The sequence below is a fragment of the Anolis carolinensis genome, chromosome 5 (assembly GCF_035594765.1).
Source record: "Anolis carolinensis isolate JA03-04 chromosome 5, rAnoCar3.1.pri, whole genome shotgun sequence".
In the NCBI taxonomy this organism is placed as follows: Eukaryota; Metazoa; Chordata; class Lepidosauria; order Squamata; family Dactyloidae; genus Anolis; species Anolis carolinensis.
The window spans coordinates 188,060,482-188,082,508 of NC_085845.1; the positions used below are offsets into that span (position 1 = coordinate 188,060,482).

A 22,027-nucleotide genomic window follows, 5' to 3' on the forward strand; every position below is an offset into this window, starting at 1 on the left:
TAAAAATTGGACACAATTTCCCATTGGCACCAGAGTCCATAATTTATTAGACTGCTCTGGACAACGGAATTATCCCTTGTAAAACTCTGTGCATATTAATGGCACTAAATAAGTTAACGTAACAACATGTTAAGGCAGGCACCCTCACCAACTCATCATTTATTGGGTAAATTAAGATACCTAGTTTTAATTCATAGTTACACTGAAAATAACATGAGCTGGTTTCAAATATTCTGTGTTCTTATTCCTTCACAGCGTACATTTTAGGATTATTTTGTGTCCCTAACTTCAAAACCTTTAACCCTAATGTCTACTAACAAATAAAACATTAGGAAATAGAATGCCTCTTTGGTGGGCACACTTAATTTTTAGGTAAAGTAGATCATGTTAATTAAGTTGTGATGTGACTGATTTTGCATTCAGAAATGCTGAAATCAGAGATATGTCAACAAGATATATCTGTTTACATTTTTACTGGAGATAGGGAGAAACTGGGCATTCTCTAAGGCTTAACTATATACAAAAATATAATTTTATAAGATACTATCCACAGTAAGCACCATTTCACATAATTTTGGAAAGTAATATTACTGACAGAAAAAACCATACAAAACAAGACTTAATGATTGAGCTAGTGTGGTTTTGTGTGATGATGGTAGAAGGGTTGATGTGGCAGAGTCAAAGATGGATAAGTACAGGCATCTAGTGGAAAAAATAACACATTACAACAAACCCTTGTTTTTTCTCAGAGTGACTGCTTTGGCCAACACATTTTTTAAGAAAGGTGCACAAGTGCATTCATATATCCACTATTTAATAAGTTGTCATGTCCAAAAATAAATTCATACACTTCTGAGGAGATGAGATGCATGCAGTTCATCTACTCATAGAATATAGACAAGGAGATGGATTATACTATGTTTCATCAATTTATTATAAGACACTCCACCTTTTTCTGTTGATGGTACTGAAATTAGTGGGCATCTTATAATCGACAAAATATTGTATTTTTATCATCTTTCCCTCTCCCTCCTACATTGTTCTTTAGAACAGTCTGTTGAAGTATGATATGATAAAGAGAGTTACAGACCCAAATATAAATCAAGATCTTCAAGCGTGAGTGGGGATTTGAACTTGGGTCTCTCTAATGTGACTCCAGTATTCCAAATACTATACTAGGAATGTGAAAGATCCCTCTTTGGGTGTCGCAACACATGAATGAAAACTTAAATGTAAATGCATGTGTTTTACTGTACAACAATATAGACAGAAAAAGCTACTCTTGATCTCCATCTCTTCCCCTTAGGTTCTTTCAATAATATGGGGATTCATGGACATATCCACATTTTCTACAAACCAAGCTGTATGATTAAGTGGTAGACTATGATCTGTGTTTTCTGTTTTTCTTCAGGCTCTCCCTTATGTGGCTCTTTTAATAGTGATGCTGTTTTTTATCTATGCTGTTATTGGTATGCAGGTAGGTGTCTTCCCAAGATGAATGCTTTGTCACCCAAACGTACAGTATGTATAAGGAAAAAAATTGACTAGCAGGAAAAATATTTTTTCCTCTAGGGTTTTGACAAGAAATAAAGTGTAAGTAAAGAGAAATATCAAAAATGATGTACTGACATAGTTGTGCCAGTTAAAATGTAGCATTCATATTAGCTGTGCCAATGCATATCATTTGGTAAGAGAACATAAAATATAGTGCCATCTTTATTAACTTACATAACAAATCGGTATTTCCCAATTTCTGATAGCTGTGGCCACTTTTTCCCTGAAATTGCATTGGTACGCTTTGCTTATACCCAAAAAGATTGGCTTTTAGAATTTGGAAATGTAAGTATCAGAGCTTTGAAATAAAATTGTCTGTAATGTTAAGGGCAACTTTGTGATGGGAGATAAATCTGTTCCTGGTTTCAACAACACTGCTTTATTGCACTCTTTCTTTCTTTTTTACCAGGTTTACTCTGGTAAAAATAGAATTAATGATGCAATAAAAGAGTTGTAGTCCAAAATAGAGAAAGAAGTTGACAGGAAAAAACAGGAGCCAGCATGGTGTAATGGTCTGAGCAGTGGACTATGCCTCTGGAGTCCAGAGTTTGAATCCCCACTCAGCCATGGAAACCCACTATACGTGACCTTAGACAAAGCACATTCCCTCAGCCTTGTAGAAGAGCAAAGACAAGCCCTCTTTGAATAAATCTTGCCAAGAAAACCTATAATGTTTCACCCTAGGGTCGCCATAAGATGGAAACAACTTGAAGGCATGACGCAATAACAGCCACAGCAATGAAAAATCTATTCTCCTCAAATGTGCAGATAACACCAAGTAGCTAATACTTAAGAAAATAAAATCAGGATTCAAGATAACCTTATAGGCAAATACTACCAAAAAGAGTTTTAACAGGGATAAATATAAGATACAATGCAGACTAATGTACAAATTTAGGAGTAGTATTACCTGACTTGACAGCAGTAAATCTAGAGATCTTTCCCAATTGCATGAAGACTTATATACCATATGTTTAATAACCACATAATGTAAAACTTGATTCAAACTAGAATGAAAAAAGAATTGGGGAAATTTGGGACAACTTTGTATCAAACAAAGTACATTTTTTATAATTATATATTTTTTCCTTCTGCTTAGTTATATGAAGTCTCATTTTTCATTCTGTCAACTACAGATGGACATGTAAAGTTTTGCCAAATGTGATATATCTCAAAACAAGAGGTCAACAGAGATATCTGAACTATTGAATGCAGGATATTTTTAAAAGGTTCTTTGTCACAGTGCTGAGTAATTCATTCTTCGTGGACTAGAACTGACATAACCTAAGAGTTTCCTAGTTTAAAAATGATGGAGAATAATTTATCTTAATTGTCTCCTGTTGTAAAAAGCATTATAGTGGTAAAGTATCACCAGCTTATGTGACCAAGTAGAAAAAAACAAATTTAATATGATAGATGAAGTTGTTCAGATAAAGTGTCAACAAATGTGCTTACAGAAGGTATATTGTTTTCCACACTGCAGCCATTTCAACATTCTGTGGTTTGTAAATCAGTAAAATATAAATGCAGTATAATGTATTGAGTGTTGAATTGGGCACATCACACACTCTCAGCCTTAAAGGAAGTCAAGGAGAAATCCCCTTTGAACAAATTCTTCCAAGAAAGTGCCTTGGGATCACCTTAGGATCATTGTAAATCAGAAATTACATCAAGGCACATGGCAACAACAAAACACAGGGATACTTTTAAACTTAACATTGCCCATAATTTTGTGTCTAAATTTTAAAAGATAAGTGAAATCTTATAATGTGGATACCTATAATGTCAAATATTGTTCATCTCAGGAAACAGAACTATCGCCAGTCACAAAGAGTATTTGAACTGCCTTCATACAAATCCTCAGAATAACCAGGACTAGCATTATTAACTAGGAGAGTATGGGGCTGTTGAACTCCTGAGGGCTACAAGAAATTTGAAAATCTTCCTTTTCAAATCAGTTTTTTCTGCTCTGCTGCTTAATTTTGCAGAAAATTTCTATATTTCCTTTCCTTTAAAAAGCATGGCCAATTTCCAGACTGAAGAATAATAACAGCCAAGACAACCAGCAAAATATTCTGGACCTAGTTCATGTACAAAGTTCAGCCAGGGAATGTATAGATCCTGCACATTAACAAAGTAAACAAAAGTTTATTGAAAGGGGAGTGCCAAATGATCGCTCATGAGATAAGTGTATCTCACCCTACCCTGACACACCTAATAACTACCAATGCACAGGAAAAACTTTTTTCCCTTCAAAAGTAATACACAAGATTTGCAGGAAAGAAATAAAAGATATGTTGCTGTCCATAAAGAATCCAGATGTTGCATAGAGAATGAATACTCTCCAGGAGAAAAACACACAATGGTTTCTTCCGTTGATGATCCTTAGATCCTTATTGCACCCTTCGGGGAGAGGGGACAGTGTATAATAAATTTTAGTATTAAGTTTACTATTACATTGTCATAGTGTTTATTCTGAATGTTGCTCTCTTAACTGCAAATCCCTGAATTGTATATAATGTTGCCCTGAAAGTTAAAATGGAATAATAGCACTAAAACAGTGTTTTCATTGCCTTAATATACTCTTTAAATTCCTTACAGTACTGAAAATATTACCTGATGCTTCCAAACACTAGCTAGGGGGCATGGGATGTTTGACCCCCAGGAATCATTTCAGATTCAGAAGAGGCCTATTTTTTAACAACAGAAAGTGACCTGGAAGTCAATGGTGCTACATTTTTATCACCCCTGCTTTATATCATATACATAACTTCAGAGTTAAGTGTAGTGCAATATCTATAAAAACTTGAGCATCCCTGCAGTTGACGTGACATATTGGGGGTGTTGATGCAGCATGTACATTTGCTCCTACCCTCATACATCAGTACAACCTTTCATTAAGTGTGTGTATGTACCTTCAAATACTGAGGATAAATCCAGATTGCATCTGTTCCACAGAGCCTGCTTTCCATAAGATTAAATTTAAACACTTGTGAAGCAGAAAAAATGGAATGTAGTCTTTATTCTTGCAGAAATTAAAAGTAGAGCTTAAACATTTGTTACTCATCATAATATAATTTAAAATCTAAGAGCGACCAAATAAATAATTTACATGTTTGAAAACAACACTCCAAACTTGCAGAACAAGTTCTGGAATAGAAAAAAGAACCTCATAAGTGCTAGTTTCAGAGTGCTAGTTTCATGTATTTTGGCATATAATTAATAGAAATAGTGTAAAATTATGCCTATATGAATTCTCAAGCAAATATAAACTCTTTTAAATGTGGGCAGTTCATTTACTCTTAACCATGTTCTTACGTAGCTCCTGAAGCCCTGTATGGACTATGTGGTCAAAAGAAGGGATTTCTTCCTAGCTTGCCTAAACTCACACAATGGTATATTATGAAACAGACATAAAAAAACTTCCATTTTCTATGTTACTTATGTTTTAGTGTCCAGAATTCATAACAAAATTTCTTACTCTTGTTAGATATTTTAGTTTTTAATTATTGCCATTAATTTAGAGGGAGAAAACACAATGAAGCAAAACTGAATGTACTATTACATTTTTAGTGAGCAAATAAGAAGTAAGGTTAACTGTGAAAATTTTTGGAACAGCTTTTAAAGTGAAGATATTTATGAAGTAGATATACTAGAAATAAAAATAGGATATGTCAAATTCCTATATAATAGTGAGGGGAAATGTGAAACATTTCAGTTTGGGTATCTGAACTATTCATGTGTGGAAGATAGCCTCTTTCACAATATACTAGATGGCATGAAGCATAATCTTACAAGCTTCTTTTTTACTATTAGGTGTTTGGTAAAATTGCCCTGGATGATACCACAGATATCAATCGGAACAACAATTTTCAAACTTTCCCTCAGGCAGTCCTGCTGCTTTTCAGGTTGGTTGCAAAGTATTCTGTCTTTCAACTTTATTTTTAGAAAATTATTTACTATTTGCCTAATAGAAGATACATTATGTCTCCTGGGGAAATGCTCCCCCTTTCCTAACTCCTATACCTGGGCCAACTAAAGAATAGATTTATTGTCAATATAGAAAACTATGCCTTGTTGCAGGCCTACAATGAGCATAGATCCTGTCAGGTGGTGAAACAGAAGTTACTGGTTGAGGTGTTTTAGACCCATTCATTTGTAATGATGAACTTGCCTTCTTCCCACTACCACCTTTTCAATAGATGTGCAACGGGTGAAGCTTGGCAAGAAATCATGTTGGCATGTCTCCCAGAGAAGAAATGTGACATGGACTCTTTTGAACCCAACAACTCTGTTGAAGGCGAACATTCCTGCGGAAGCAGCTTTGCTGTTTTTTATTTCATCAGCTTTTATATGCTTTGTGCCTTCTTAGTGAGTATCTATTGGTAGTTTCTAATTACTGTGCTTTATCTTAGTGACATAAGAAGCCACTTCTGGCATTTGTCTGTCTAGCTCCGTATTAGAAGTGCTGACTGGCAGACCATCTGGGAACATAATCTCTTTTAATACTCTGAATATATTATAACCTTTTTCAATAGAGGAACTGCTCTAGGCCCTTGATTATTCCAATTGCCCTTTTCTGAACTTTTTCCAGCTCTTATGATATCCTTTCCTAATTGCAGTAACCAGAACTATACAAAGTGCTCAAGTGTGTTCACACCATAAATTTCAGTAGGGGCAGTATGGTATTGGCAGCTATATTCTCCATTTCTTTCATAATTACGTCCAGCGTGAAATGGGTCTTTGTTACAGCAGCCATACACTAGATTGGTATTGAACTATTCAGCACAATCACTATCTCTTTCTTGATCAGTAACGGGATAACATTGAAAAACTAAGAGGGGGTGCTCAAATCTGCATAACCTTTCACTTGCTTATACTTGAGAACCTCGTCACACTAGACTATCTGTCCACTCTAAATGCTGTGGCTGCATCCTCCAGAATTCTGGGGTTTATAGTTTAGGGAGGGGATTCACTAAACTACAAACCACAGAATTCTGCAGGAAGCTGCCACAAGATTTACAGTGGATACTCATTTGCTAAAGAGGTAGTGCTCATTTGTTCAATTTGCAGATCCTTTTGAAGCTCTTCACAATCCTTTCGTTGTAGCCATAAATAATTCTGCACTGACAGAAATCAAATTCACCTCACTGAGTGCCTCAAAACTAGATAATTTATGAACAAGAAATAATTGAAGGATCCCTTAGTTTACATCGTGTGGCCCTCCAGATATTGTTATACTGTAACTAGCTGCCCTCTCAAGAGAGAATATAATATACAGTAGAATCTCACTTATCCAACACTCGCTTATCCAACGTTCTGGATTATCCAATGCATTTTTGTAGTCAATGTTTTCAAAACATCTTGATATTTTGGTGCTAAATTCATAAATACAGTAATTACTACATAGCATTACTGCATATTGAACTACTTTTTCTGTCAAATTTGTTGTCTAACATGATGTTTTGGTGCTTAATTTGTAAAATCATAACCTAATTTGATGTTTAATAGGCTTTTCCTTAATCCCTCCTTATTATCCAACATATTCACTTATCCAACGTTCTGCCAGCCTGTTTATGTTGGATAAGTGAGACTCTACTATACAATATTCATGCTGCATAGTTGCAGTACAAAACATGTCAATTTGATATCACAGTTATTATGCACATACAGTAGTATATCTTTCTCTTCCAAGATGATTACGCGATATCATTTTTCAGTAAAGTAAAAGGTAAAATAAAACATGAATAATTCTCCTATTGATGGTATTAGTATTAATTTAGTGCCATCAATGCATGCAACATTTTCTCCTTGTTTCTGTTCTCTGCAGATCATTAACCTTTTTGTAGCTGTTATCATGGATAATTTTGATTACTTAACAAGGGATTGGTCAATTCTGGGCCCCCATCATCTGGATGAATTTAAAAGGATTTGGGCAGAGTATGATCCTGAAGCTAAGTAAGTCTCCATCGTGTTTTACAAATAAGAATTATACTATTTGTTCTTGCAAAAGTTTTTCCTCCTAATACCAATGCTGCAATATAGTTACAGCTAATAATAATAACCAAGACACCCTCTTTTGTCTGAGAACATCAATTTAATACATTTTGATAAATATTCTCATTACAGAGCAGTTACTGGGCAGACTCAGAAACTTTCTTTTGTTTTAAAAAACTATAGAGGTATTGAATTTCAGCAGTATTTTGCATTAATATTTCCTCAGGCCTAACAGTTCTCCTTATATTAGCTGTGATCATTGGAAACTTCTAGAGTTGCATTTTGATGGTAACATACCACCTTGCCCACACACACATCACGGTGCATTCTTGCACAATCAATGTCCAAGTCTACCATTGGAAGACCTGAAAAAAAGGGATAGCATGAAGAAGGGAGGAAGGCAAGTTGGGTGAATTCCCAGATGACCACTAAAAAAAAAAACACAGTTACAGTTATCCAACTTGTTCCTCTTTGTGGTATCTGTCGGGGAATATCAAAACTTCCTACAGAGAAAGCTCTGTTATATGTACTCACAAAACCTAACTTCATAAATCTTTGGGGTACATAACAGGACCCCTTCTAAAGATTTCAAATTTCTGGCAGGCTCATGTGGGAGGCGGTCTTTCAGATATCCTAGCCCCTAATTGTGTAAGGCTTTGTATATCAACACTAGTGCCTTGAATTGGACTTGGAAGCAAATTGAAAGCCAGTGTAGTCCTTGTAAGACCATCATTACATGGTTACTGTTAGCAAGAAGAAGCCAAGATTATATATCTTCTTGTTCCAATAAGAAGTACCTGCATCCTCACAGCTTTGTTGCATAAAGAGACATACTAAAGTTCATCTTTTTAATCTTAGTGAAGGAATCCAGCTTCTTTTTTTCCAAAACATCTTTCTCTGTGCTTATTGATTTATATTTTTGAGACATTTACACAAATGTATTTTTATACTGCTTACAGAAGCACCTTTTAATTTTATAATAATCATTTTTATTTTTATTTATTGTAGATATTGTTGATTGAACAACCATAATTTAAAAGATCTCCAATGTATTATTTTTCTTACTGATGTATAAGAAAGTGTGAAGCTAAATTAGATTTAACACATCTTTTACTGTGTTGTCGAAGGCTTTCATGGCCGGGATCACAGGGTTGTTGTATGTCTTTTACTGTTTGCTGTTACAATCACATTCACTTCTATAAATATATGTTTTGTCATTCTGATGAGGAAGAATAACCTGAAATGCCTTTGATTTTGCTAAAATTAAGGCTCACAAAAAGCCATAGATCCTGAATTGGAAAATAAAGTCCCACTCTGCTTCTTCTCCTGTGCATAATATAAAGCAAATCACACACAAGTAATACACATGTGGAACTTTTTAAAGCTTTCTGATTTTAAAAAAATATGGAATTCACATGTATTCTGATTCCTTAGTAATAGAAGCATCAGGTCTCTATTTTATATTGTATTTTAGTCAGATAACTAGGTACAGCATATTGGTAACTATGGCATATGTAACAAATTCCTTTTACATTTGCTTATAGAGGACGTATTAAACACCTTGATGTGGTGACACTCCTGCGTCGAATACAACCTCCATTAGGTTTTGGAAAACTCTGTCCTCACCGAGTAGCTTGCAAGGTATGATACTGGTTCATGTTTCCAGTAATGGTTTCCCAGATCTTGCGGCATTATTCCTGACCATAAGGCATGCTGACTGGTAATGGTGGGAGCTGCCAGCCGACAAGATCTAACCAGCTAGATTGGGAAATACTTTTCTATGAAAACCATTAACTAAGTTTAAATTCTGAGTTTAAGAACTAGCTGTCTCTTGAGCCAAGTATGTGCTTGCTAACTGCGCCAATTCTTCAGTTGTTAAGGCCATTTTATTAGAGTTGGGCACATCACTAGCAATGCTACCTCTTGCAGATTTATGACAAAGTTTACCCTAAGAGCAGATTTGGGTTCATATTCCTTCATTTCTGTGAAGTGTATCAGCTTCAGAAAACGAAAAGGGTAATAATTACAAGTGATGTGCCACAATGCTTTCACTTCTGAATAGAGCATGGTGAGTATATTTGATGTATCCTGAACAGTTCTGCGATCTCCTGGTAAATCATAGCTGAGGGAAAGACAGGCATACTATAGTAATCGTAGAACTAGCCCTTAAATTGATACGATCATTCAGTATCAAACAATTAATTCCAACTGTTAAATGTTTTAACTGTTTTAATGTTATTTTATTGTATATTGGTGTATTGACATTAATTGCCATCTTTGTAAGCCGCCCTGAGTCCCCTCGGATGAGAAGGGCGGGGTAGAAATTATAGAAATAAATAAATAATAAATAACATATTTCCCTTTTTCTTTGTACTGTTTTCCTTCTCCCACAGCGCCTCGTCTCCATGAATATGCCACTCAATAGTGATGGGACGGTTATGTTTAATGCAACTTTATTTGCCTTGGTCAGAACAGCATTGAGGATCAAAACAGAAGGTAAGGTGTTTAAAGTCATCAGATGCAAAACCAAGTGAATCCATCCTTCTTCTCTTTAAAGTCTAAGTATACTTAAGTAATAATATACAAATTAACTGAATTGAAAAATATTGTCTTACCTTGGCTCAGTGGAGCTGGCATACTTAGTTTTGTGATGTGGAAATAGGAAATGCCCCCCACAAAAATAATTTGGCCTAGCAAAGCTCATCCTGAGAAAATGCATAAAGAAGAAAAATGTTTTTGGAATAGCAAACTTCCTTCTGTGATGGAAGAAAAGATGTGTGACTTTCCCTCCCACACTATCCACCCACGACCCATCTTCCAGTTATTCCTTCAATGGAAATTTGCTTGGGTGGTGACAAATTCAGAATGTGTGTTTTCCAAATTCTTTTTTAAAATACAGCATTGGAAGAGTCAAAATTGCATTCAAAATACAAAATATGAACATCTACATTTTTAATTATTTAATCCACAATAAACCACAAGTTATCTTTATGTTAAAGTTCAGGCATGTTGAGTTCACTTATATATTACACCCTTGAGTCTCAACTACAGATGTGAATATCTGCTTATTTCATTCTCACATGAAAGAACAAAAACAAAAACTGGTTTCCCCCAGTTGAATAAGATTATGAAAGTTTTTGCAATTTTTCTATGATTTTTATTTTACATCTTGGAAATATTTTGCATGAACATATTTTTACTTTTGCCAATTCATTTTACTATTGAATTGTTCTCCAGACAATGTTATCTACTTTTTGTGGATTAAGTAGACTGTGAATTTAAAATAAAAATTAAAGTATTTGAAGATGAATCATAGAACCAGTCAGGTCAAAAATGACCATTGTTTTGAGACTGATAGGAACTGAGTCGTTTTTCTAAATGTTTATTCCCATACATATGTTAACAGGTCAGAACATATATGTTTGATGTGTTTAAGTTGCTTTTGCTTGATTTGTGCTCTTTGATTTTCACATTTTAGCCTGCATTTACAAAGCCAACTACATTCCAGAAGTTATGTAGTGATGTAGTACATCTAAGGTCAAAATAAAAAAATAGTGAATTACTCATGCAACTACTTCATTATGGAGATCTACTCAATATTTATCCACTGCTACAAAGTATAACATGATAAAGTACTCAGGCCTTGCTGTATAATAATCAGATTATACGCAGAGGCTTTGAAAATAGCCATACATATCTTCTTCCTGAAATGCCTTGGCTGCTCTTCAAATTTCCTCTTGCTGATCAGATTATTTAACTTTTTTTTCTCCTATATCTGCATTATAGATCAGTTATAATCATGTTATGTCTAGCTTCATCACCTTTATTCTAACAACTAAATTGGTTTTATATGCCATGGAGTCATTTAGAAATACATATTTCTTACCCAGCTCCACCCCAGCATTGCTCATTCTCAGATCCTCTAGTGCAGAGCTTTACAAACTTTTTATGTTGGTAACACACTTTTTAGACATGTATCCTTTTGTGACATGGTAATTCAGTTACTAGCAAACTGTGGTTAAACCAATCCCTTATCAGAAATACAGACACATATATTAATTGTAATAATGAAATGTATGGGCCATAACATATCTCATGAAAACTTTTCATTTATATATTTTAAAAATATATGATGTATTGCTCATTTTATATAGACCAGTGTTTCTTAAGCTTTTTGCACTCATGAGCCCTTTTCATCTGATATTTTTTTCATGTAACCAAGGCTATATAGGGGTATAAAATAGATATACAAATCAAACATTTACTGATAATAAATAATAACAAAATTTATTTTAAAACAACTATTTGTTATAAATATAGTTTTGTCATTTATTAAAGATTAAAGCAAATTTGCATACTAATCAGGTGGGTGTGCTTATTTTTTCACATAAAGAATTAAATTTTGGCTGAATATTTGATATTGCTGGATGTAGAGCATTTTTAAAATGTTCATGCCATTGGTTTGACTCTTCAAGTGGCTCTCCTTTTTTCCTCATGAATTGAGAGACCACAAACTTAAAAGGTCCCAGATTGCAGTGACCATTTGCCTGAAATGGACTCACGTTCTCATCTTATTTCCATCATGCTCTGCTCACATACATAGTGCAATTTATATCCTTTCCTTCCTACAAAACAAAAAGATGGTATTAGCCCTTCCCTCCCTGCACAGGTTGCAGACAGATGACTGATGTTTTTGATTTCAATTAAGTATGACTTATGGAACCTGGGAAAGGCTGGGATGGGAAAGGAGCTAGAAAAGTGGGATAGAGTGGCCGGGGATAGTAAAGACTGGGGTAGGAAGGGGGGAACGAACCAGCGACCTAGCTGTTTTTCTTTCCCTCCTTTTTTTCCTTTCTTTCCTTCTCTTCCATTCTTTCTTTCCCATCTTGGCTTATACTCAAGTACATATGGCATATATGAGTGTATATATGTAAAGAAAATTCTTAAGACGGGGTATTCAATAACAGTTTTTAAGGGATGTAAGTGTTTTAATGGAATTTTAATTGAATGGTTTAATTCTATGTTAGTATTTGAACATTGTGAATTTTAAATTGAATTTTTTCTGTTATAAGCCACTCTGTGCTCAATCAAGATGAAAAAGCAAGCTATAAATTGATAGAGAGATAGACATATATGTACACCCAACATACAGGAAACCAAAACAAACACTGAATAAGTGAACAATAAGGGAAATAGCAGAGGGGAAGAAGAAGCATGGGTTGAAATGCCTCAGGGTATGTGCAGAGTGCCCGCAATCCCAGAAATTTGGCAGTGATGCCAAAAAGTTTCTCCCTCCCCTCTTTCCTCCTTACTGAGAGCCTAAGAGATGCAGATATATGTTTGATTGCCCTTTCTCTTGGCAATGATGCTATATAACTAAACAGTGATCCTATCTGGGAGGGCTTGTGAGGAAGAGGCCTGAAACTGGCCTTTTTCTTCTTTTCTCTCATATTCCTTCCTTGACAATGAGTAACCATCCCATGAAATCTGTTGGTTTTGAGGAGTGGGAAAAGAAAAGTGGAGGGAAAGAGGAGGAGAAAAACTCACTGAAGTAGAGGGACTTGGTGGACTCCCTGTCAGCATTGAGGAAAGAGAGGCAGTCCAAGGGCATTGCAGTTGGGAGGGGAAGGGGAAGAGGTGCGAAGAAAAAGAAAAAAGGGAAGAGCACCCTGCCAGCATGCTTACCACACGCTTAGTTCTTCTGCTGCCTTGGCAGTGAGAACAGTTCTCAAATTGTGCCCACCCCAGCCTTTCTTCCTTCTCCCTCTCCTCCTCCTCCTCCACACCCTTCAAGCTTGCGGTGGTGGACAAGGAGGTGGGGAAGGAGGCACCAATTGGAAGCACAAGAAGCACTGCTGCTGAAGTGCTGCCACAGAAAGTGGGACGGCAAAGAAGGGCAGAGGTCAATTGGTGGCAGCAGCGGAAGGGGGTGGGGGGTCGAGAAGGGTGGGGCGGTGGCATCAGCAGGGCTCTCTGCAAAGAGCAATTTGGTGGCGGCAGCGAGGGTCCTGTAGAGCATAGGCCAGGGGTGCGGGTGCCGCGCCAGCAGTCTCCAGGCCCCTTGGGAGGTAGGCAAGGGCTGACCACAGGTCCCTTTCTGGGGAGAGTAGATCCCTGCCCACCCAGGACCCAGTGAAGACGCAGTGCTTGGACCCTCCTGCCACCATCGCCATCGAGCGCTGAAACATGCTGAAAGTTATAAATAAAGTTATTTAACATGCTAGGGTTGGCAACCCCAGGTGCGAAGGGCTTCTTTCCCTTCCCCTTGTTCCCTGTCCTTTCCTCCCATCTCCTTCCGTTTCCTTCCTCCCTCCCTCCCTTCCCTTGCTTCCCTTCCTCACCATGCCAACCCTTTCCTCCATGCCTTTCTTGCTTCCAGAACCCCTTTCCTACATTGAAGAATTATTATTATTATTATTATTATTATTATTATTATTACAGTAGAGTCTCACTTATCCAAGCTAAACGGGCTGGCAGAAGCTTGGATAAGCAAATATCTTGTATAATAAGGAGGGGTTACGGAAAAGCCTATTAAATGTCACATTTCGTTATGATTTTACAAATTAAGCACCAAAACATCATGTTTTGCAACAAATCCACAGAAAAAGCAGTTCAATACATGGTAATGTTATGTAGTAATCACTGTATTTATTAATTTAGCACCAAAACATCATGTTTTATAACAAATGTTATAACAAATCTACAGAAAAAGCAGTTCAATAAATGGTAACGTTACATAGTAATTACTGTATTAATGAATTTAGCACCAAAACATCGCAATTTATTTAAAACATTAACTTTAAAAACATTGACTACAAATAAAGATAGAATTGCATAAAATGAACTTACAGTAACAACATTGTTGGAAGTTAAATCCGTAAAAAGCTCAGTCTTGTGAAGATTTAAAAAAATCTGTGATCCTTGCTTGCTTTTCCGATGATTGCTGCTTCTTTGCTGCTAAGTCTCGCCAGCCAGCGAGCAGGTGAATGGGGAGGGCTTTCGCGGCCCTCCTCCTTCACCCGCCCGCCCATGGCTCAGCTCCTTTGCCACATCGGAGCTGGCAGCACCTGCGCCTGGCCTGGCGAAGGAACCAGCCAGCCAGCGGGTGAACAGGGAGGGCCTTTGTGGCCCTCCTCCTGCACCCACCGGCCCATGCCTCGACTCTTTCACCACGCCGGGGCCGGCAGCACCAGCACCCAGAGTGGCGAAGGAGTGAGCCAGCGAGCGGGTGAACGGGGGAGGGCCTTTGCCGCCCTCCTCGTTCACTCACCCGCCCGTGCCTTGGCTCCTTCGCCACGCTGGGGCCGGCAGCACCAGCGTGTAGCAAAGGAGCGAGCGAGTAAGCCCGCCCTATGTCCCTCGCTCAGTCACCCGGCTGGGTTCCAGCAACACCGGGATCTGGCAGGGTGAGTGGGGGGGGGGGGGAGGAATTTGGCTCGGATAGCACGGATGCTTGGATAAGCGGGGCCCGAATTAGCGGGGCTTTACTATATTATTATTACAAAGGCCAGATGGCCATTTGTTGGGGTTGCTTTGATTTGTGATTTTACTGCATGGTAGAAGGAGGTTGGCCCCTGGGATCTTACATTGAAATACAGTGTCCCCTCACTTTTAGCGGGGATTAGGTTCCAGGCCTGCCCGTGAAAAGTGGAAAACCGTGATATAGCGGCACTATATTTATTTCAATAGCCTCCCTCCCTCTTTTCTTCTTTAAACATACTGTTCTGTCTTCCTTGTTGTTCCTGGGGCGATGAGGTGCAGGCAGGGCCTACTGGCGCTGCCTGCAGGCGGCTGAGGAGGAAGCGCGGGCTGGGTCACGTGACTCAAACTGGGCCTTTTTGTGCCTGCAAAGGGAGGGCGGGCCAGATGGAAAAATCCGCGATACAGCGAATCTGCGGAACCCAAACCGCAGATTAGCGAGGGAATACTGTACTATTAAGTTTATGTTGGTTAAAATTGTTCTTCATTTTAAACATTGTATTGTTCTTTCTTTCCTTCTTTCTTTCTTTCTTTCTTTCTTTCTTTTTTTGCTACAAACGCGATATGTTCAGTGTGCACAGGAATTTATTTATGGTTTTTTTCAGTTAGTTTACACAAATACTCTCCGTCCATCTGCCTCTGGCCCAGCCCATCTGTATAATTCTAAAATGCAATGCAGCCCCTATGTCTATAAGTTTTCCCATGCCTGATAAATATAAACTATATATAATGTATAAACATTTATTGGGCCTCCACAAGGAACCTTACCTCCATAAAGGGCTCCGTAGGTGAAGAAGTTTCAAACTCCTGCACTGAAGTGTTGCGACATGTAGTTTGGGAAACTTTCTTCTAATGTCTTGATTTTTGACACACAATCTTTCCATTAGCCTAGGAATACTACTTATGTGTTTCAATACAGTAAATAAATTTATCCAACATATATATTTTAGGATTCCGTTTACACAACCTCTCTAAGCAGTTGATTCCACTATCAAACTACTTTTACTGTCAAGAAGTCCTTCCTAATATTCAGTTATAATCTACCCTCGATTACTTCAAACCAGAAGACCTAATCCTATCCTCCCTATGTTCCCTCCTCCAAATAACAGTTTTGAGGCATTTAAAGAGTGGAATAATGGCAGTCTTCTCTTCACCAAGCTAAACATGTCCAGCCTCTTCAATCCTTTGCTCTCTATACCTCTTATCATCTTTCTAGCCATTATCTGAACTTGCCCCAACTTGTCTATATCTTCAAAATTAAACATCCAGAACTTGACACAGTACTCCAGATAAGGCCTGACCAGTGTAGAATACAGGACTATTACTTCCCCCAACTTGGAAACTATGTTATGAATGCAGACAAAAATAGTATTAATCTTTGCTGCAGCATCATACTGCTGACTCAAGTTCAACTTATGATCAACAATAATCCAACAGTCCTTTTTACATGTATCTTTCACCTTATACCTGGTTTTTAGGCCTTAATGTAGAATTTTCCATTTGTGCCTGTTGACCCTCATTGTATTGTTTTTGTCCAATTTTCTAGTTTATCTATGTTTTTAACTATATTCATATTTTTTCCAATATGACAATCACCCCTTCTAATTTTGTGTCATATGTAAACTTGATAAGGTTTCTGCTGTCTCATCATCAAAGTAATTGATAAAAATGTTGAAGACTAATGGCTCTTGGATACCATCCTGAGGCAGCCATTTGATGATGACTCTTTGAGCATGGTTTTTGAAACAATTATAGATCCATAGGGTTCCCATCTATTGCACATTTAATCAGTTTACTTTCTCCTGTAGGTAACTTGGAGCAAGCCAATGAAGAGCTGCGTGCAATTATTAAGAAAATCTGGAAGCGAACTAGCATGAAACTGTTGGATCAGGTTGTGCCCCCAGCAGGTGGTGAGTACAGCTTTCTTTCATCTCCCTATTTAATAATACTGTTAATCCCTATGTGTAAATTAGAGTACACAATTGCAGTTACCCCTGGACAGAAAACTGGAAACTAGATTTTATGACCAGATGGCTTACTGGGCAATTATCTGTATCAATATCTATATAATAAAAATGAAAATATGTTTGTATTTATGCAATTTCCAAGATGGCTCTCACATCAGAGAGCCCTGTGACTCCCTTCAACAACAGATCTGGACCAAACCTGGCACACAGATGCCCCATGACCAACAGAAAATACTATAGAGGTTTGAGAGGAATTGGCCCTGCATGATGGGGTTTCCATCCAGAAAGGCCTGTGACCTCCACCAACAAAGGACCTGGACCAAACTTAGCACACAGACTTGTCATTACCAACTTTAACGACTGGTATGGTTTTGGGGCAATGACAGGATGATGGGGGATATAGTTCACCCATAATCAAAGAGCACTTTAAACCCCACCAGCAATGAATCAGGACCAAAGCAAACATACCCACTGTGACCAACTTTAAACACTGGAGGGGTTGGGGGGCAATGACAGAATGATGGGAGTTGTAGTTTACTTATATCCTTATCAACTTTCTAATAGGAACATACATAAAGTCCAAAACCAAACAAAGAACATTTTAATGTTTGTCCTTATAAAATCCCTAACCCAAGCATATAATGAATAAACTATGGATCTCGGCCAAACCTGACGCACAGGACCCCTCCCCCCATACCCAACAGTAAATACCGTAGGGGTTTGGGGGGTTGACCTTGGATTTTGAGGATTATAGTTCACCTGGCATCAACATGCATCAAAATGACCCATGACTCCCACCAATTATGAATATTGAAAGAAATAGAATTTTCAGATTTACTAATGCTTGGTGACTTCAATGCCGTTGTGGATTCAACCATGGATCAAAAATCTAAAAAGATATGAAAACGAACTGGCAAACTTTCAAAACCCTTTTGGCAGATACATGAAGAATATGGAATTAAAGATGTAAGGTGGAAACTGAATAAAGATGAAAAAAATTATACCTTTTTCTTGAACAGACACAAAGCTTACCTAGAATTGACATGATATGGACTTCAAACAATTAGTTGGGAATAAAAAAAATGGAAATACACCCAAAGATATTATCAGACCATGCCCCAATTTCAGTTGATATTAAAATACCAAAAAGATTCTCAACTTGGAAATTTAATGATTATTTACTTTAAAATCCTGAAAATATCCAAAAATAAAAGAAGAAATTAAAGAATTCTTCAAGATAAATGAGACAGAAGGAATATCTCTAAATATAACTTGGGACACACTAAAAGCATATCTAATAGAAAAATTAATACAATTAAATATACAAGAAAGCAAACAAAATTGAGAAAAGATTAATCAACTACAAGAAGTGATTAAAGAAAAAGAAAAGGAAAGTAAAAAGTACGCATCAAATGCAAAAATACTACAAGAACTGAAACAACTAAGATTCCAAGCTTCAATGTTGCTAACATACCAAATGGGGAAAAAAATGAAATATTGCAGATCGTATGGGAGAAGGCGATCCTGTAGGTAACCTGAACCCAAACCATGTAGGGCTTTAAAAGTCAAAACCAATACCTTGTGATTTGCCCAGAAACTAATTGACAGCCAGTGGAGTGATATGCTCACTCCTGGATGTTCCCATAACCAGTCTATCTGCCGTATTTTGAACCAGCTGGAATTTCCGAACTTGATACAATGGTAGCCCAATGTAGAGCGTGTTGCAGAAGTCCAACCTTGAGGTTACCAATGCATGCAGATCCTCCAAATCTAGGAAGGGGCACAGCTGGCGGATCAGCTGAAACTGATAGTAAGCACTCCTGACTGTCACATCTACCTGGGCTGACATTTGGAAAGACAGATCCAGGAGCTCTCCCAAGCTGCAAACACAATCTTTCATGGGAAGTGTAACTCCATCCAGGGCTGGTTTACACACCTCCATCCCCAGATTAGGACCTTTGATGGCAAGCACCTCTGTTTTGTCTGGATTCGTTTTCTCATTCAGCCCATTACCTCCTCCAGGCATTCATTCAGAAGAGACATGTTATCCTTAGCTAAAGCTGTTTTTGAAGGCATGGATAAATATATTTGGGTGTCATCAGCATACTGATGACACCCTGTCCAGTGCCGTTTCATGAAAATATTAAAAAGCATTAGGGATAGAATGACACCATGTGTGATAGCACATAGCAGCTCTTTTTTTGAGGAGCAGCTATCCCTAAGTGCCAAAATGTGGAACCTGCCTGAGAGATATGACCAGAACCACTGCAACACAGTGCCTCCGATACTCCCTCCCCCGGCATTCCAGAAGGATACCATAGTCGATGTTATCAAAAACCACTAAGAGGTCTAGAAGCACCAACAGGGACACACTCTCCCTGTCAGTGTTGAGATGGAGATCATCCGCTAAGGCGGCCATAGCAGCCAACCCCGTAGCCTGCTCTGAAGCTGATTTGAAATGGGTCAAGGAAGTATGTGTCATCTAAGACAGCCTGAAGCTGAAGTTCAAGAGCAACTCAATCACCTTGCCCACAAAAAGGAGGTTAGTCACTGGTTTATAGTTATTAAGGTCCAGGGGATCCAGGGAGAACTTTTTCAGCTGTGGTCTAACTACTGCTTCTTTTAAGCAAAATGGAAAATTCCCTCTCTGAAAAATGTGTTAATAATTTGTTGTATTTGAGATCAAACTGCATCTCCTTCTAGACAACCAGCCAAGAGGGACAGGGATTAAGAAAACAAGTTGTCCTCCTAGTTTGCCCCAGCAGCTTGTCAGCATCAACAGTATTCACCAATTGAAACTGATCCAGTGTTATCCCACTCACAGAATAGCTGGACACCTCGTTGTCTTCTGCTCCAATGACCTTGTCTAAGTCGGCTCTATGTGAGATATTTTATCTGTGAAGTGGTTTTTAAAAGCATCACAGTGAGCTACTGAAGATTCTAATAATGAATTCGGAGGTGAGGGCACCTGGGTTAAGCCTCTCACTACTCTGAACAGGTCAGCTGGTCAAGAATCCACAGATGCAATGCGTACAGAGAAGAAACCTTTTCTTCGCTCATGTATTGCCACCTTATAGGAGTGGAGATACCCTCTATACCGTGTCTTCTCACATAAAAGTTGAGTTTTCCGCCATCTGCACTCTAGTCATCATCCTTCCCATTTCGTTCCTCTGAGGTTCTCTGTATACCAGGGAGCCTGATTTGTAACAAGTCAGAGAGGACATTTGGGAGTGATTGTGCCAGTAGTCCTGGTTAGATTTTGATTCCACATATTGACCATGGATTCAACAAGATTTTCAGTGATGCCAGCCATAGAACCCTCTAAGGCCTCCTAGAATCTCAAAGGATCCATTAGCTTTCGAGGGCGGACCATTTTAATAGGTCCTCCACCCTTGCAAGGGTAAGTTGTAGCTGTGATACTAGCCCTAACCAGGAAATGATCTATTGATGACCTCTGCTCGCAGATCTGTATGTTCCAAACTGAAAATCACATAAAGAGTATGACCTGCTGAATGCATCGATCTGAAAACCAGTTGGGATAAGCCCATATCTGTCATAATACTCCCGAGCTGCACCTGACAAACTTGCCTCCAGTGGTATGTTGAAGTTGCCCAGAAGCAAAAGTCTGGATGATTCCAACAACAACTCTGAGACCAGTCCCGTGAGCTCAGCCAGGGAGTCTGTTAGGCAGCGGGGTGGATGGTACGCTAACAGAATCCTCAGTGTATCCCTGGTTTTCAGACTCAGGTACACACACTCAATGTGATTGAGCTCCCTAATAGACACTCAGGTTAAGACAGTGTTTATAGACCACAGCTACCCCACCCTCACCCACTTGCCCTCACCTGATCACTGACACAGTACCCAGCTGGGAGAACTTGGGTCCAGATTGGAGCACTATCATCTCCCAGCCAGGTTTCAGTGAAGCATGTCAGGTCAGCCCCTTCATCCTTGAAGAGATCATAGATTATGTGTGTCTTATTCTTAGCTGACTTGCCATTACTTAATAGAAAGGTGAGGTTTTGTGCATGGTCTGGCTCACTCTCCAAATTCCTCAGGCTGGTAGAGTAACTAGAAGGTGGGATAGGTACTAAACACCTTTCTCTCCTTCCTCTATAAGGGTATGTTACCCTGCCATCAGCATATCTCCCTCTGCTCTGCCAACTTTTATTGCCTCCCCGGTTTCCAGATACACTGAATTAAAAACAACAATACATGGGCAGACAAACCACCAAAAGTAAAAAAAAAAATACCACATGTGGTGGAGCTGCCAAAGACTAAAAAATTCTGGATAAAAATTCATAATGAAATTGAAACTATATTAAAAAACAAAACCAGAAACCAGAAACATTTTTATTAGGGTTATTAGATAAGCAAATACCAAAACACCAAGAAAGAACCTTTCTCTACATTACAACAGCAGCAAGAATTGAATATGCAAAATTGTGGAAACAACAAACTACTCCAACAGGAGAGAACTGGATTACAAAAGTCTTTGAAATGGCAGAGATGGACAAATTAACTTTAGCCCTACATCAAACTAATTTGCAGAATCCACAAGAAGAATGGAAATCTTTTATAGACCTTGTGAAAAACCAAAAGAAGATTACCACTACAGTATTAGATAAATAAAAATAAAATAAATAATATATGATTATCTTCAGTATTTTGTATGTTAAAACTTCAGAGATGAATGCTATCTGATGGGTCAATTGTTAAAAAACTATAATAGAAATATTGCACAATATCAATTATACAGAATTTATAGAAACACACACACACACACACACATATATATATATGAGAATGTGGTTATGTATGTATATATATGTATATATATATAGAGAGAGAGATTGATATAAAAGAAGGCTAGATGGGCTAGTGTGAACAAAACCTTGAGAAAGAGAAGTTTGAAAGATCTGGCCTTCAGAGGTTATCAGGGAAAGTTCTTAAAAATGGACTATAAGAATATTATCATACTGAGGGATTATGGTTAAATTAAAAGATTTTTTGAACCCAAAAGTTGTAGA

General features: G+C 37.9%; 1 protein-coding gene across 23 annotated transcripts in view; it reads left to right on the top strand.

The window, feature by feature from the left end:
- cacna1c (calcium voltage-gated channel subunit alpha1 C) overlaps window positions 1–22,027 on the top strand; it is a 650,264-nt gene that overhangs the window by 594,671 nt on the left and 33,566 nt on the right. For all 23 annotated transcript variants that reach the window (XM_062981179.1, XM_062981177.1, XM_062981163.1 and 20 more), the window contains 7 exons: window positions 1,412–1,477; window positions 5,371–5,462; window positions 5,757–5,925; window positions 7,385–7,512; window positions 9,096–9,192; window positions 9,945–10,047; window positions 16,839–16,940. In XM_062981179.1, the coding sequence (XP_062837249.1) occupies window positions 1,412–1,477; window positions 5,371–5,462; window positions 5,757–5,925; window positions 7,385–7,512; window positions 9,096–9,192; window positions 9,945–10,047; window positions 16,839–16,940 (757 nt within the window). The remainder of the gene's footprint in view (window positions 1–1,411; window positions 1,478–5,370; window positions 5,463–5,756; window positions 5,926–7,384; window positions 7,513–9,095; window positions 9,193–9,944; window positions 10,048–16,838; window positions 16,941–22,027) is intronic.